At 42.7% G+C, this 15,169-nt stretch overlaps 1 protein-coding gene across 2 annotated transcripts in view; it reads left to right on the top strand.

Moving 5' to 3' along the window:
- Positions 1-14,280, top strand: part of Dp1 (satellite-binding protein 1 Dp1) — a 16,474-nt gene extending 2,194 nt beyond the window's left edge. For both annotated transcript variants that reach the window (XM_070143862.1, XM_070143861.1), the window contains 19 exons: positions 5,886-6,062; positions 6,178-6,291; positions 6,391-6,636; positions 6,816-6,995; positions 7,119-7,334; positions 7,487-7,670; positions 7,831-7,961; positions 8,121-8,266; positions 8,502-8,649; positions 8,790-8,946; positions 9,087-9,262; positions 9,503-9,634; positions 9,811-9,957; positions 10,102-10,197; positions 10,716-10,862; positions 11,119-11,316; positions 11,461-12,372; positions 12,511-12,759; positions 12,977-14,280. In XM_070143862.1, coding sequence (XP_069999963.1) covers positions 5,913-6,062; positions 6,178-6,291; positions 6,391-6,636; positions 6,816-6,995; positions 7,119-7,334; positions 7,487-7,670; positions 7,831-7,961; positions 8,121-8,266; positions 8,502-8,649; positions 8,790-8,946; positions 9,087-9,262; positions 9,503-9,634; positions 9,811-9,957; positions 10,102-10,197; positions 10,716-10,862; positions 11,119-11,316; positions 11,461-12,372; positions 12,511-12,759; positions 12,977-13,108 — 3,861 coding nt within the window. In that variant the 5' untranslated portion in view covers positions 5,886-5,912 and the 3' untranslated portion in view covers positions 13,109-14,280. The remainder of the gene's footprint in view (positions 1-5,885; positions 6,063-6,177; positions 6,292-6,390; positions 6,637-6,815; positions 6,996-7,118; positions 7,335-7,486; positions 7,671-7,830; positions 7,962-8,120; positions 8,267-8,501; positions 8,650-8,789; positions 8,947-9,086; positions 9,263-9,502; positions 9,635-9,810; positions 9,958-10,101; positions 10,198-10,715; positions 10,863-11,118; positions 11,317-11,460; positions 12,373-12,510; positions 12,760-12,976) is intronic.
- The last annotated feature ends 889 nt before the right edge of the window (positions 14,281-15,169 follow it).

The raw sequence follows: 15,169 nt of genomic DNA, 5'->3' as shown, positions 1-15,169 counted from the left end.
GACCATTGCTTTCTTTTTCTCTCTGCCCTTATTGAATAGTATTATGGTTACCTTTGTGTTGCTGTTACCTGTGTTGCCATTGATGTTGCTGTTACCTGTTGCTATTAGTATTGACTACCAGACCCGAAGATGGAATTGAGATGATTCCGTAACTCTCACATTCTTCAATAAATCTAGTTTGTGCATTGTGGGTTTTTCTACCATAGTATCAACACGGTAGTGTGTTTTTCTATTCATACTAATAGTTACTAAAATTTATAACTTCTACCAACACTGTTACCTTTACCATCAACATAGTACAACTGATAGCTTTGCTATTACGTCATTGGCAGTTATCCCTATTTCCACCACTATATATATTGATTACTATAACCTTTGCCATTACTATGTTTTACTGTTGCCACTGTTCCTGTTGAAAGCTTCCCTTATTGTTGTCACTATTTCTATCAATTGCTCCTCTCCTCTCCTGTTGCTTCTGTAGCTGTCAGGGCTTCCTTTCCTCTCCTCTCCTGCTGCCTCTGTTGCTGTCAGGGCTTCCTTTCCTCTCCTCTCCTGCTGCCTCTGTTGCTGTCAGGGCTTCCTGTCCTCTCCTCTCTTGTTGCCTCTGTTGCTGTCACGGCTTCCTTTCCTCTCCTCTCCTGCTGCCTCTGTTGCTGTCAGGGCTTCCTGTCCTCTCCTCTCTTGTTGCCTCTGTTGCTGTTACGGCTTCCTTTCCTCTCCTCTCCTCTTGCCTCTGTTGCTGTCAGGGCTTCCTTTCCTCTCCTCTCCTGCTGCCTCTGTTGCTGTCAGGGCTTCCTTTCCTCTCCTCTCCTGCTGCCTCTGTTGCTGTCAGGGCTTCCTTTCCTCTCCTCTCCTGTTGCCTCTGTTGCTGTCAGGGCTTCCTTTCCTCTCCTCTCCTGTTGCCTGTGTTGCTGTCAGGGCTTCCTTTCCTCTCCTCTCCTGTTGCTGTCAGGGCTTCCTTTCCTCTCCTCTCCTGTTGCCTCTGTTGCTGTCAGGGCTTCCTTTCCTCTCCTCTCCTGTTGCCTCTGTTGCTGTCAGGGCTTCCTTTCCTCTCCTCTCCTGTTGCCTCTGTTGCTGTCAGGGCTTCCTTTCCTCTCCTCTCTTGTTGCCTCTGTTGCTGTCAGGGCTTCCTTTCCTCTCCTCTCCTGTTGCCTCTGTTGTTGCCATTGCTCCCTTTCCTCTCCTTTCCTGTTGCCTCTGTTTGCTGCCGTTGCTCCCTTTCCTCTCCTCTCCTGTTGCCTCTGTTGCTGTCAGGGCTTCCTTTCCTCTCCTCTCCTGTTGCCTCTGTTGCTGCCGTTGCTCTTTCCTCTCCTCTCCTGTTGCCTCTGTTGCTGTCAGGGCTTCCTTTCCTCTCCTCTCCTGTTGCCTCTGTTGTTGCAGTTGCTCCCTTTCCTCTCCTCTCCTGTTGCCTCTGTTGCTGTCAGGGCTTCCTTTCCTCTCCTCTCCTGTTGCCTCTGTTGCTGTCAGGGCTTCCTTTCCTCTCCTCTCCTGTTGCCTCTGTTGTTGCCATTGCTTCCTTTCCTCTCCTCTCCTGCTGCCTCTGTTGCTGTCAGGGCTTCCTTTCCTCTCCTCTCCTGCTGCCTCTGTTGCTGTCAAGGCTTCCTTTCCTCTCCTCTCCTGTTGCCTGTGTTGCTGTCAGGGCTTCCTTTCCTCTCCTCTCCTGCTGCCTCTGTTGCTGTCAGGGCTTCCTTTCCTCTCCTCTCCTGTTGCCTCTGTTGCTGTCAGGGCTTCCTTTCCTCTCCTCTCCTGTTGCCTCTGTTGCTGTCAGGGCTTCCTTTCCTCCCCTCTCCTGTTGCCTCTGTTGCTGTCAGGGCTTCCTTTCCTCTCCTCTCCTGTTGCCTCTGTTGTTGCCATTGCTTCCTTTCCTCCCCTCTCCTGTTGCCTCTGTTGCTGTCAGGGCTTCCTTTCCTCCCCTCTCCTGTTGCCTCTGTTGCTGTCAGGGCTTCCTTTCCTCCCCTCTCCTGTTGCCTCTGTTGCTGTCAGGGCTTCCTTTCCTCCCCTCTCCTGTTGCCTCTGTTGCTGCCGTTGCTCTCTCCTCTCCTGTTGCCTCTGTTGCTGTCAGGGCTTCCTTTCCTCTCCTCTCCTGTTGCCTCTGTTGTTGCCGTTGCTCCCTTTCCTCTCCTCTCCTGCTGCCTCTGTTGCTGTCAGGGCTTCCTTTCCTCTCCTCTGTTGCTGTCAGGGCTTCCTTTCCTCTCCTCTCCTGTTGCCTCTGTTGCTGTCAGGGCTTCCTTTCCTCTCCTCTCCTCTCCTGTTGCCTCTGTTGCTGTCAGGGCTTCCTTTCCTCTCCTCTCCTCTCCTGTTGCCTCTGTTGCTGTCAGGGCTTCCTTTCCTCTCCTCTCCTGTTGCCTCTGTTGCTGTCAGGGCTTCCTTTCCTCTCCTCTCCTGTTGCCTCTGTTGCTGTCAGGGCTTCCTTTCCTCTCCTCTCCTGTTGCTGTCAGGGCTTCCTTTCCTCTCCTCTCCTGTTGCTGTCAGGGCTTCCTTTCCTCTCCTCTCCTGTTGCTGTCAGGGCTTCCTTTCCTCTCCTCTCCTGTTGCTGTCAGGGCTTCCTTTCCTCTCCTCTCCTGTTGCTGTCAGGGCTTCCTTTCCTCTCCTCTCCTGTTGCTGTCAGGGCTTCCTTTCCTCTCCTCTCCTGTTGCTGTCAGGGCTTCCTTTCCTCTCCTCTCCTGTTGCTGTCAGGGCTTCCTTTCCTCTCCTCTCCTGTTGCTGTCAGGGCTTCCTTTCCTCTCCTCTCCTGTTGCTGTCAGGGCTTCCTTTCCTCTCCTCTCCTGTTGCTGTCAGGGCTTCCTTTCCTCTCCTCTCCTGTTGCTGTCAGGGCTTCCTTTCCTCTCCTCTCCTGTTGCTGTCAGGGCTTCCTTTCCTCTCCTCTCCTGTTGCTGTCAGGGCTTCCTTTCCTCTCCTCTCCTGTTGCTGTCAGGGCTTCCTTTCCTCTCCTCTCCTGTTGCTGTCAGGGCTTCCTTTCCTCTCCTCTCCTGTTGCTGTCAGGGCTTCCTTTCCTCTCCTCTCCTGTTGCTGTCAGGGCTTCCTTTCCTCTCCTCTCCTGTTGCTGTCAGGGCTTCCTTTCCTCTCCTCTCCTGTTGCTGTCAGGGCTTCCTTTCCTCTCCTCTCCTGTTGCTGTCAGGGCTTCCTTTCCTCTCCTCTCCTGTTGCTGTCAGGGCTTCCTTTCCTCTCCTCTCCTGTTGCCTCTGTTGCTGTCAGGGCTTCCTTTCCTCTCCTCTCCTGTTGCCTCTGTTGCTGTCAGGGCTTCCTTTCCTCTCCTCTCCTGTTGCTGTCAGGGCTTCCTTTCCTCTCCTCTCCTGTTGCTGTCAGGGCTTCCTTTCCTCTCCTCTCCTGTTGCCTCTGTTGCTGTCAGGGCTTCCTTTCCTCTCCTCTCCTGTTGCTGTCAGGGCTTCCTTTCCTCTCCTCTCCTGTTGCTGTCAGGGCTTCCTTTCCTCTCCTCTCCTGTTGCTGTCAGGGCTTCCTTTCCTCTCCTCTCCTGTTGCTGTCAGGGCTTCCTTTCCTCTCCTCTCCTGTTGCTGTCAGGGCTTCCTTTCCTCTCCTCTCCTGTTGCTGTCAGGGCTTCCTTTCCTCTCCTCTCCTGTTGCTGTCAGGGCTTCCTTTCCTCTCCTCTCCTGTTGCTGTCAGGGCTTCCTTTCCTCTCCTCTCCTGTTGCTGTCAGGGCTTCCTTTCCTCTCCTCTCCTGTTGCTGTCAGGGCTTCCTTTCCTCTCCTCTCCTGTTGCCTCTGTTGCTGTCAGGGCTCCCTTTCCTCTCCTCTCCTGTTGCCTCTGTTGCTGTCAGGGCTCCCTTTCCTCTCCTCTCCTGTTGCCTCTGTTGCTGTCAGGGCTCCCTTTCCTCTCCTCTCCTGTTGCCTCTGTTGCTGTCAGGGCTTCCTTTCCTCTCCTCTCCTGTTGCCTCTGTTGCTGCCGTTGCTCCCTTTCCTTTCCTCTCCTCCTGTTGCCGCTTCCTTTACAGCTAGATATTTTCGTAATTCTGCTATTATTACTACTTATCAGTAGTACTATAAAGCACCTTAAACAGTATCATCAGGAATAGTGGTAGCGGTTTCATTATGATTCTTATTGCAAATGGTCTTATTTCACCAGCCAAAATTTCATGGTTTTGAAGTACAAGAAAATTTTACATCTGCGTTCTCTTCCTCTTTGAGGTCGTTATTGTTTTAATAATACCCTCATGTCATCTTTACTTGATTATCTTTTATCTCTGTGGCTGTTATAGCTTTCTTCTTCTATTCCAGCCAATGCCTTTTCTTTCAATCTTTCTTTTTGCCTTGTATTCTCATTTTTTCTTTTCACACGTCCTTGCCGCCCACATTTTATGCCAATGTTAGATTAGTCTTATTTTTTGTATTTATTGGTTGTTTTAACTTGTTTACATGCATTTGTCTAATACATAGATGATGCAGAATTAATCTCCTAGGTCAGTCTATCATCCTTGTCGTCAGAGTGAAGGAGTTTTATGCAAGTGTCTTGCTAATTCCTTGTTATTGTTGTCAGTAAATAAAATGTTCTCTGTAATTTGTAGGATATAGCTTTGAGTACAGCATCTAGTTGATTCTTGGCCAGAAGGTTTTTTTTTTCCCTCTTTACTAAACTTGGCAGAAATGTTTGTTCCCTCTCATCCTCTTTTTGCTGTAGCTTTGTTGCATTTTTGTCCCCATTATTTTTTTTGCTAAAATTACATTCTTTACCAAAAACATTGACGTTCCTGATTTCCTTTCTTTATCTAATACTTGAATGAACACAATTGCTATTCAAGGTTAGTCAGTCTTTACTGATCAGACTAATGTACAGAGATGTTATCTGTTGCTATCTGTTTGTAGTGGGCTTAACCTTGTCTCAGCAGACAGTTGTCAGCACTAGTCATGCTGGGCTTGTCAATCGCTTGGAGTCACAAAAGCATTATGTAAGGAGGAAGGGGATGGAAGCTGGTTGTTGGGAGATTCTCTTCTTACCCTTGAGGTATGGAGAATAATTGCCCTGTGTAGAATAATTGCACTATAACATTTCTTTGAAGAGGAGAAATTGGTTTACATAACTTTTCTTATCTCTTCAGTAGAACCATGTGATTACAATGCTATCACATACAACCATTCAACCTTGCAAATATTATTCCTCGTTTCATTTATTCACATTGTAATGTGCATAAATCTGTAATTTCCATTGCTAATGTTATAAATGAAAGTATTGGTAATGGATTACGATGGGCATTCACCCTTTTGAGACTAAGCCCCTATTGCTACAGCCATTCCTAGAGATCCACAGATTACCCTATGAACCAAAAATATTTCTGGGGATGCCAGACCCCCATCTGACCACTGTATTTCTCTACTGGGGGCTTTGCTCTAGAATTCCTACTTATTTGTTGACTTAAGTGCTGCATAATATTAGATGTAATATTTATTTATGACTGATCCTCTTTGCTTGCACAGCCTATTCCAAATATCAGGAAGTGAATGTTTCCCTTTGATAATGTCATTAGATTTTCTTTTAATGTATAATCAGGTATTGCATGTAGCACAACTTTCTTGTTATCAACTTGTGAAGGAAATACCATAGATGGTCTTGTTTCCTGTTCTATACATTACAGGCAAAGTTTACCCTGTACCATGACTGTGAAACTGAAACAATACCATTTGATTGGTAAAATATTTTGCTTCAAAAGAATGGTATCTTTATGTTAGTTATGAATTGGGAGATTTTTATGTAGTTTTGTTTACTAAATGCTGGGAAATGAGATATTGAAAAATTTATTGTGAAATGTAAAGATTACCCTCTTGAGCCTCGTTTTAGTAGATTGAGAATAGCAACTTCATGGATTAATGTAGCAGTTTCATACAATGTACCAATATAATGAGTTAGGTTTAAAGCCTTTTTTTTTTCATTTGCAGTGTTACTGTAACGACTCGGCGCGGATCATGGACCCGACCCCCCTGCAGCAGACAGTGATGGAGTCCCAGGAGGTGACCTCCCCCCCCCAGGAGGTGGACCCCAGTGCCCCCACCCCTTCAGATCCCTCTTCAATTACCAATGCCGACCAGGCTTATGAACCACTGAGTTACGATGAGGTATGCAAAGAGGTTTCCCATTTATGTATGTTGTGTAATTGTTGTTCATATTGTCACCATATTAGATGGTATGGTATGGGAGATTGATGTGAAAATTCTAATTTTAAATCTACAGTTGTTCCCAGCACTCCCCAATGCTGCCCAGGCACCAACTCCTGTGGCAGAAGCTCCCCAGACCAACTGGAGCAAACACAGTGAAATGCGAATTGCCTCTTCTGTTATCACTCAGGTTTGTTAAGTATTTTAGCTTGTATTTTGACTTCTGTGAACTAGCACTTGTCAGTGCATTGAAAGTTGAGTAGAACTTATCATCTATTTTGTTTTGCAGGTGTTCCGTGTTCCTTTTGAAGAAAGAGCGAAGATTGATGGTAACAACCAGTTTGGAGAATCGGCCTCAACGCGTATCTGTTCTGACATTACTGGCCGTACAGGTGCTCACATTGAGATCTCCTCTGCAAAGGACCAGTCTCTGACCTTCTTGGTGACTGGCAAGAGCGATGCCGTGATGAAGGCTCGTCGACTAGTGCTAGACAAGTTCCAGACTCAGGCACGGCAGATTATTAAGATCCCGAAGGTATGTCAGGTGTATACAGATGTATTTATGTAATATGATAATTTCTAATCATCTTCAAAAGGTTGATACCTGATCATTGTTCAGAAATTTCGGAAAGTGAATTAAGAGATTGTGTACATATTGGTCCATGAAAATTTGTTTCACCTTGTTAATTTTTTTTTTTTTTTTTTTTTTATCAGGAGCACCACCGTTTCATTCTTGGCAAGAAGGGAAAGAAACTTCAAGAGCTTGAGATCAACACTGCAACCAAGATTCAGGTGCCCAATGCAGCCGATAACTCTGACGAAATCATTGTTGTGGGAACAAAGGAGAGCACCGAAAAGGCTATGCACGAGATCCAGCTGATTTCAGATGAACAGGCAAGTGCTGTAATGCATTGTAGTAAAAGCAGTTGGTTGATTTTAGGTAACTTTGTTGATATAGCTATGATTGTGCTAAATACATGAAAATACCTTTTTGGTGATAATAAGATTTCCTTTCAGAGCAAGCAAGCTTATGAGAAGCTGGAAATTCCCAAGCAGTACCACCCATTCATCTGTGGTGCTAACAACGAGAAGATCAACACCATGATGACAGAACACAATGTGCGAATCAATGTTCCTCCTCCCAGTGTCATGAAGAACGAGATGACCATTGCTGGGGAGAAGGAAGGTGTCTTGAAGTGCAAAGACATTATCCAGAAGTACTTCAAGGAAATGGTATGCTATTAGTTTGTCATCTATCTTAGCTTTTTTTCAATCCTCAGAATGCAAACAATAATTTTATTTAATTCTTTAGTAATTTTGATAGGGAATGTTGACCCAGCTAAGCATGCAAAAGATAAACTAACAAGTTTCTACTTTTCAAACAGGAGCGTAAATGCCAGACTGTGTCAGTAGAAGTACGCAAGTCTCAGCATAAGTACGTCATTGGCCCGCGTGGGTCTAACATCGCTGACATTTTGCACCAGACAAATGTTTCTGTAGAAATGCCCACTACAGATTCCACCTCCGAGACAATCACACTGAGAGGACCTCAGGACAAACTTGGTCAAGGTATAGCACTTTGATTAAACAAGATTTTTCATCTAAATGAATAAAGATTTTTGTTGAATATGCAAACTATTTTATTTGTGCAGTTTAGTGAAAGTAGAGATGATTATAAGGAGTTGAATGGTAAAAGAGACTTAAGTGAATTGCTTCCATTTTTCTCTAGCCTTGACACTGGTGTATGCCAAGGCTAACAGTGTAGTGCAAGCTGATGTGGAGGCCCCAACCTGGCTCCATAAATTCATCATTGGACGCAAGGGAGCCAACATCCGCCAGATCACTCAGGATCTCCCGAAGGTAAAAAGGAAGATTTAGACCAAGAATCTATCTGAAGTGCTTATTTTCTAATTAAGTGATGGGAAATAAAGGCTTTGATTAGATAGTGGATGTGATGAAATATTGGAGAAGTTTGCTCTCATCCTAAGCTAATGTGGGAAATTTTGCCCGTCTCTCCAGGTGCATGTGGAGTTTACTGATAAGCAGGGTGGCATCAAGCTGGAAGGACCACCAGAAGAGGTTGAAGAAGCCAGAGAGAAGCTGGAAGCTATGATTGCCGACTTGAAGAGCAAGCTTTGCTACGACCAACTAGTTGTTGATCCTAAGTAAGTATTTTTTTTTTATTAATATTTTTTTAGGATGCAGGTGGAATTCAAAATTTGCATTTGACTAGATTGTGTTTGGTAAAGTTATAGTTTGTCCATTTTATTTGACAAGGAAGAAATACAGAAATATGAACAAGGTAGTTTGAATTGCGGGCGTCTATCTGGTTTATTCGGAGCTAGCTTGCTTTGTAGGCAAATATGAATGGTCTAGTCTAATGTCTTAATACATTTTTAGATTCTACAAGCATATCATCGGCAAGAATGGATCGAACATCAACCGTATTCGCAATGAGACTGGTGTCCTCATTAATATTTCGGAGGCTGATGGCAGCAATCTCATCCGCCTAGAGGGCAGTCCAGATGGTGTTGCACGAGCAAAGACTGTGAGTACTTGTATGCTTTGAACAAAAATCTAGGTTTTTGGTCATCCAAAGGCAGTTGACATATGGTGATCCTGTAATTCAGATAAACTAGGCTGAAATGTTTGTGGGATATGATCCAGAATATAATTTCCATCTCAAAGGAACTGGAGGAACTTGTTACGAAAATGGAAAATGAGAAGGAGAGAGAGATCATCATCGAGCAGCGTTTCCATCGCAACATTATTGGCACCAAGGGAGATAAGATCAAGGAAATTAGGGATAAATTTAATCAAGTGCAGATCTCTTTCCCTGATGCTGGTAGGTACCATTTAAGATCTTCATTGAATTTTGAAATATTTTATTTATTGAATTAGAAATTGATAGTGGAATATTTAGGTATATATAGAAAATATAATTACTATGTACACACTACTAATAAAGTGCATCTTTGCCATCAGGCGAGCAATCAGACATTGTCAAGATTCGAGGGCCTAAGGAGGATGTCGACCAGTGTTACAATTTCTTGAAGCGCATGCTGCGTGAACTCCTTGAATCCAACTATCAAGTGAAAGTGTCTATTTTCCGTCAGTTCCACAAGTTTGTCATTGGCAAGGCTGGTTCAAATATTAACAAGGTGAATATGCAAGTGTCACTTGCTTTGTTAAATAAGATGAAAGGATGGGTATGGACACGTTTACTTAAAGCTAATCTCTCCATTACCTTTCCTTTTTTACGGTTTGAATAGCATAGATTTCTAGGGAAGTTACTCTCATCAGGTTCATTTTATAGAAGTATTGTAGCAAGTTTAATGTCACTTGAATTTGAACTTTTAAGTTATTAATATTTTTTTACTAAATCTGCCTCTAATTCATAGATCAGGGAGGAAACTGGCACTCGCATTGACCTGCCATCAGAAGGCCAGAACAGCGATGAGATTATCATCACTGGGAAGAAGGAGAATTGTGAGAAGGCCCGAGAACGCATCCAGAAGATCCAGGATGAGCTGGTGAGGACTAGTATTATTGACGTTTTTGGTTTTGGCTTTGAGAAAATTTCTAGATTTTTAAAAATGATTGGAGACATTTCCTTTTCAATTTTTTTTTTTTTTTTTTTTAATTTCTCCATGAAATTGTTTGCTATATTTTTCGTTAAATTAAATATTTTATTCCCTTCCCTATTCAGGCAAGTATTGTGGAGCTGGATATCATCATCCCTGCAAAGTTCCACAACTCCATGATTGGTGCCGGAGGAAAGCTGATCCAGAGCATCAGCGAGGAGTGTGGGGGCGTTGCCATCAAGTTCCCTCCTCCAGAGTCCCGCTCTGACAAGGTATGACTTTTAATTCACTTTTAGGGATTGATTAGGGGAACACTCTTTGAAGTTAAAAAATGTGTAGTGCTTGATACTACAAATTCAATGAAAGGATTAAATAAATTACTGCTACATTTTTCTTGATGACTGTGATGCTTTCAGGTGACAATTCGTGGTCCCAAGGAGGAGGTGCACAAGGCTAAGCAGATGCTGGTTGAACTGAGTAATGAGAAGCAGTTGGCTAGCTTCACTGCAGAGGTAGGACAATGCAGGCATAAGTGCTGAGCATTTTCTGTTTTTTTGAAGTTGTTAAATGAGTTAAAATTGGGGTTTTGCAAAGATCGAACACTTAAAATTGGTTGTGCTTTAACCACTAGCTGCCAGGTGGCATATATGTACATGGAATAGCTGTTGTGGACCGAAAAACGGATTGCATTGTATCGTGACCATTCCCGGGCCATTAGCTTGTTAGCCGGAGTTTGTTTTTCTCTGATAGTAGCGGCTTCATTTATATGGTAAAGATTTTAGGCAAAAGCACCTATAGTGAAGGTAAACCTTCAAAATTATATTTTTATAAGTTAAGCAAAATAAAAAGCTTTCAGGTGCCAAGTGTTGCTCACAAACTGCCGAAGGAGCCAGATGCAAACAGGAAACTGCTGATGCGTGCCAAGTCCCGTTATTGCGTCCATTTGCTAAATTTTCTCACCCGGCGGCATTGGGTTAATAAGCAGGTCTTCCCGGCCAGTTTCAATATTTGTACTTTTTTGACTCCCCAGGTCCGTGCCAAGCCTCAACACCATCGCTTCCTTATTGGACGCAATGGAGCTAACATCCGCAAGATCCGTGATGCCACAGGAGCACGCATCATCTTCCCGACTGATAAGGATGAGGATAAGGAGCTGATTACCATCATTGGCAAGAAGGTGAGTAGTTTTATTAAGATTCTTTGCAGTAAGTTATAACAGGGCTTCTGTTAGTGTTTGACAAAAAAACAACAAAAAAACAACTAAGCTTGTAGGTTGAGAATAGCATTATTCTCAATACCTTATCCTGATATCCCATGGACTAATTTCTTATGATTAGCATATCAGTAAATTGAAACAAAAGTAGATTTCTGCTGCAGAAGAGGTAGTAAGAGGAGGATACTTAGCTCAAACCATATCCCTTAATATTTCATAGGAAGCCATCGCAAAGGCTAAAGAACAGCTGGAGATAACTATCAAGGAGTTGGATCTTATTGTCGAAGACACCATGACTGTTGACCCAAAACACCACAGACATTTTGTGGCACGCAGGGGAGAAGTCCTTAGGCAGATCGCTGACCAGTATGGTGGGGTCACCGTCTCCTTCCCACGATCAGGCGTGCAGAGTGATAAGGTATGTAGAAATGGGATTTTGGAAGATGAATAGTTAGTATTTTAAGCAACTGATATTAGTGGTTAATGTATTATCCATTTCATAGGGGGAGAAATTAAGCATGGGTTGTATAGAATAATAAAAATGGCAATTTTATCATTGCAGGTTACTCTCAAGGGAGCTAAGGAATGTGTAGAGGGAGCCAAGAACCGTATTACTGAGATCGTGAATGACCTGGACCAGATGGTGCAGATGGAAGTGACCATCCCGCAGAAGTTCCACCGCACTGTCATGGGTGCTAGGGGCAGCAAAGTGCAAGCCATAACCACTGAGTTTGATGTACAGATTAAGTTCCCTGAGAAGGATAGTGGAAACAATGCCAATGTTGAAGAAGGCCACGGACAGGTGAATGGAGAGGTGAATGGTGATGGGGAAGTAGCCATCAGGCCACAAGACATTGTGCGTGTCATGGGCAAGAAGGACAACTGTGAGAAGGCACGTGATGCTCTGCTGAGTCTTGTGCCAGTCACTGTGGAGGAGAACGTACCCTTCAGGCACCATCGCTTCATCATTGGTCAGAAGGGAGAGAATGTTCGCAACATGATGACTGAGTTTGATGTCAACATCCAGGTTCCACCAGCTCAGGACCAGAGTGACATCATCAGGATCACTGGCCCTCCAGCCAACACTGAGCGAGCTAGCGCAGCCCTCAGACTGAAGGTTCAGCAGCTGGAGGAGGAGGAGAGGGACCGCCAGGCCCGCTCCTTCAGCCTGCGTGTGGAGGTTGACCCAGAATACCATCCCAAGATCATCGGCAAACGTGGAGTGGTCATCACCAAGATCCGCGAGAAGCATGATGTGAACATCCAGTTTCCACCGAGAGGTGATCCTGAGGAGAACTTCATCACCATCACTGGGTATGAGGCCAATGTGAATGAGGCCAAGAATGCCATCTTGGCCATCACAGGGGAGCTGGACAAAATGGTTAAGGAGACGGTTGAGATTGACAGCCGTGTTCACTCCCGTCTCATTGGCAGCCGTGGGAAAGCCATCAAGAAGGTCATGGAGGAATACAAGGTAAGATTGATTTCCTATTAGATCAGGAACATGAATAGATTATGATACATGTTAGTCATTATATGTAGAACTAATAGCTTTTGAAGTCAAAAGTTGCCTGTGAAGTCCAGTAATTGGAAATTTTCCCTGTTCTCTTAGGTGGAGATTAAGTTCCCACGTGGGGATGACGATCCCAACACTGTCACCATCATTGGAGCCCAGGACAATGTGGATGAATGCAAGGACCACCTTCTTAACCTCATGGAAGAGTACATGCAGGACATTGTCGAAGAGGAGGATATGGAGGCCTACATGAACCCTAAACCTTTCCAGGCTTTGTTGGATCCTGGGCTCGGAAGCCAGGGACAGGGAGGGTCCAGTGGGCAGAGTGGACAAAAGAAGGAAGAGGTGAGTGTGGTTGCAGGTTTCTGTAGGTTATTTTTTTTTTTTTTTAGGTTTGTAAGTGCTTATGTCGTGTATTCATATACATGGATATTTGCACCCAGATTGATAAATATAAATATCTTTTATTGTTTTATGATGTATAATTTTGTTTGAATCTTTATGCCACTTCATTATGTACGTTACTAGTAAGCATACCAATTCATGGTGTTTTCTTTTTCAGGCTGGCTTCGTGGTGAGTGGAGCTCCATGGGCACAGGAAGCTCCAAATATGGACTCGGCTGTTGACTTCCCCTCCATGGGAGCCATGTCTTCAGCTCAGAGCACCCCAACCACCTGGGGTCCTCGGCGCTAAACTCTTCTACCTTGGTGTCTACTGAAAACCTCTGCTTTAATTTTTTTTTCTTATTTTTTTTAGTTTAGTACATATAAATTATTTAAATATTCCACTAAAGACCATGTTAAAATGACTATGCATAGAATTTTTGGACTTACCATTGTTGTTAGATTATGACTATGTGCTTGATTATAAAGTGGCACATTTGATTGTTTTAGGAATTGTTATATAATTTTGATACTTTATTAGATTCGATGTCTTCATTTCTCATTATTGAAAGGTCTTTTTATACATTTTTCTTGTAATAACTTTTTTTTTCTTTATTTTTGCGGTGTAGGGACAAAGAGCGAAAGTTGGTCGCTTGTACACTGGACAGATTGATTGGGGGATCATCCCTGTCTAGTTATTTTTTTTCTATACTTGATGCTGTGTGGTGTTTTTTCTTTGGGGTATTTTTTAAGTTAAGAAGAAAAATATGGTATACCCTTATTTCACATTGAGTAAAAGGGGACACTAACAACACAATTAAGTATAATTAAAAAAAAAAAAAAAAAAAATGTAAAAAAAAATAAAAAACATCAGTAAGAACACTCACTGGATCTCTGCCTGTCACCATCACTAGAAGAAGGTTGAGAAGAGCCTTCCTCAAGAGAGATTCCAGCAACAACCATCACTTAAGTGGATCTTCCTCACTGTCTTGCTGCACGTTGACGACCCTTTAACCTGACCCTGGCCAACGCTAATTGGAAATATTCGCCTGAGACGAGTCATTCTGCCAGTCTTCCCAATGTACACCAGAAGCGACCCCTAGATGAAAGGTGTCCCATTCTCTCTTTATGGAACACTTGTATATGCTATGCTCATCGCCTTTTGACCTGTACTGTTATAATCATATGTTGCCTCATCTCGACAAACCTCTCACCTTTGATGGCACACCTTTGACCAAGGGGTTGTCAGGGGCTATTTAAATGAAATAAATATGAAAATGCTAAAAAAAAATCTTGAAATAATATTTGTTATAATTTTGTTACTTTGAAAGGTATTACAGTTGTTACTATACTATATATTTTGTGTATTTCAAGACAGAGGTGAGGTTACATGAGTTATGTGGCACCTTTTGGTCTTCTTGACCTTCAAATGCAAGTGCTGCTATCTGTGGTTTTCACTTAATAAACATATATTGGTACAAATATTGTTATTTTTTCCAGTTGAAATATTTTGTATGAAAAACCTAATAATCACTGCACACTACAATATATTTTACAGAACACACCCCAAATACTTTACAATTCTACACTAAATCCTGTACATATACATATACATGTAGACCTACTGAGCTTAAGGCATTGTAATTGCCTTTATGCTGTAGCAAGTTAATGGCTGCATAAAACATTGCAAATTATGAGTTGCCTAAGTTCAGGAACCTCTTGGATTTTTTTTCCCCATAATTATAATCCTAAGATTGTTTTCAGAAGGGTAGTGGTTAAAATTATATTGTTTTAAGCAATTTGTGTGAAAAGAGCACACAATGTTCTATTGTTTCTGATAGTTAAGTATGGTTGTTCTATATAAATTGAATTTCGACTATTTTATATAGTAAAGGAAAATGATGGAAGGTTGAATTTGTTAGTTTACATAATGTAAAATATAAATGCGCAAAGTTCTCCTGCTCAAGGCATTACTGATTTATGGAGTGTATAGAGTGCAGTTGACCAAATTCAAGTATCCCTTGCAGCATTCACTTTATGTAATGGTCAAAAACGGCAACTTAATATAGCACATACTTCTGGGAACTAATTGTATTATATTGCTGCCTTTTTATTTTTATTTTTTTCTTTCCTTTCAATTATTTTTTAAAAGAAAGGTGTCCTTATACAATCACTACAGTTGTTTAGGGATGGTTATTGTTAATTGACAACAAATTATCTTGGATGTAATAACATCAGTTTCTTGCATTAATCCAAATCCATTGGTTTTGTCAGAAAAAAAATGATCTAGGGATTATGCTATTCTGTTTACAGTATAAAAAAAATTGTAAGTTTTTTGTACTTTCACAAACCATTTCATGGCAATGCTGGT

Source organism: Penaeus vannamei, chromosome 31 (genome assembly GCF_042767895.1).
Source record: "Penaeus vannamei isolate JL-2024 chromosome 31, ASM4276789v1, whole genome shotgun sequence".
In the NCBI taxonomy this organism is placed as follows: Eukaryota; Metazoa; Arthropoda; class Malacostraca; order Decapoda; family Penaeidae; genus Penaeus; species Penaeus vannamei.
Note: the sequence above shows the minus strand (reverse complement) of the source record. Positions and strands in the feature narration are given on the sequence as shown.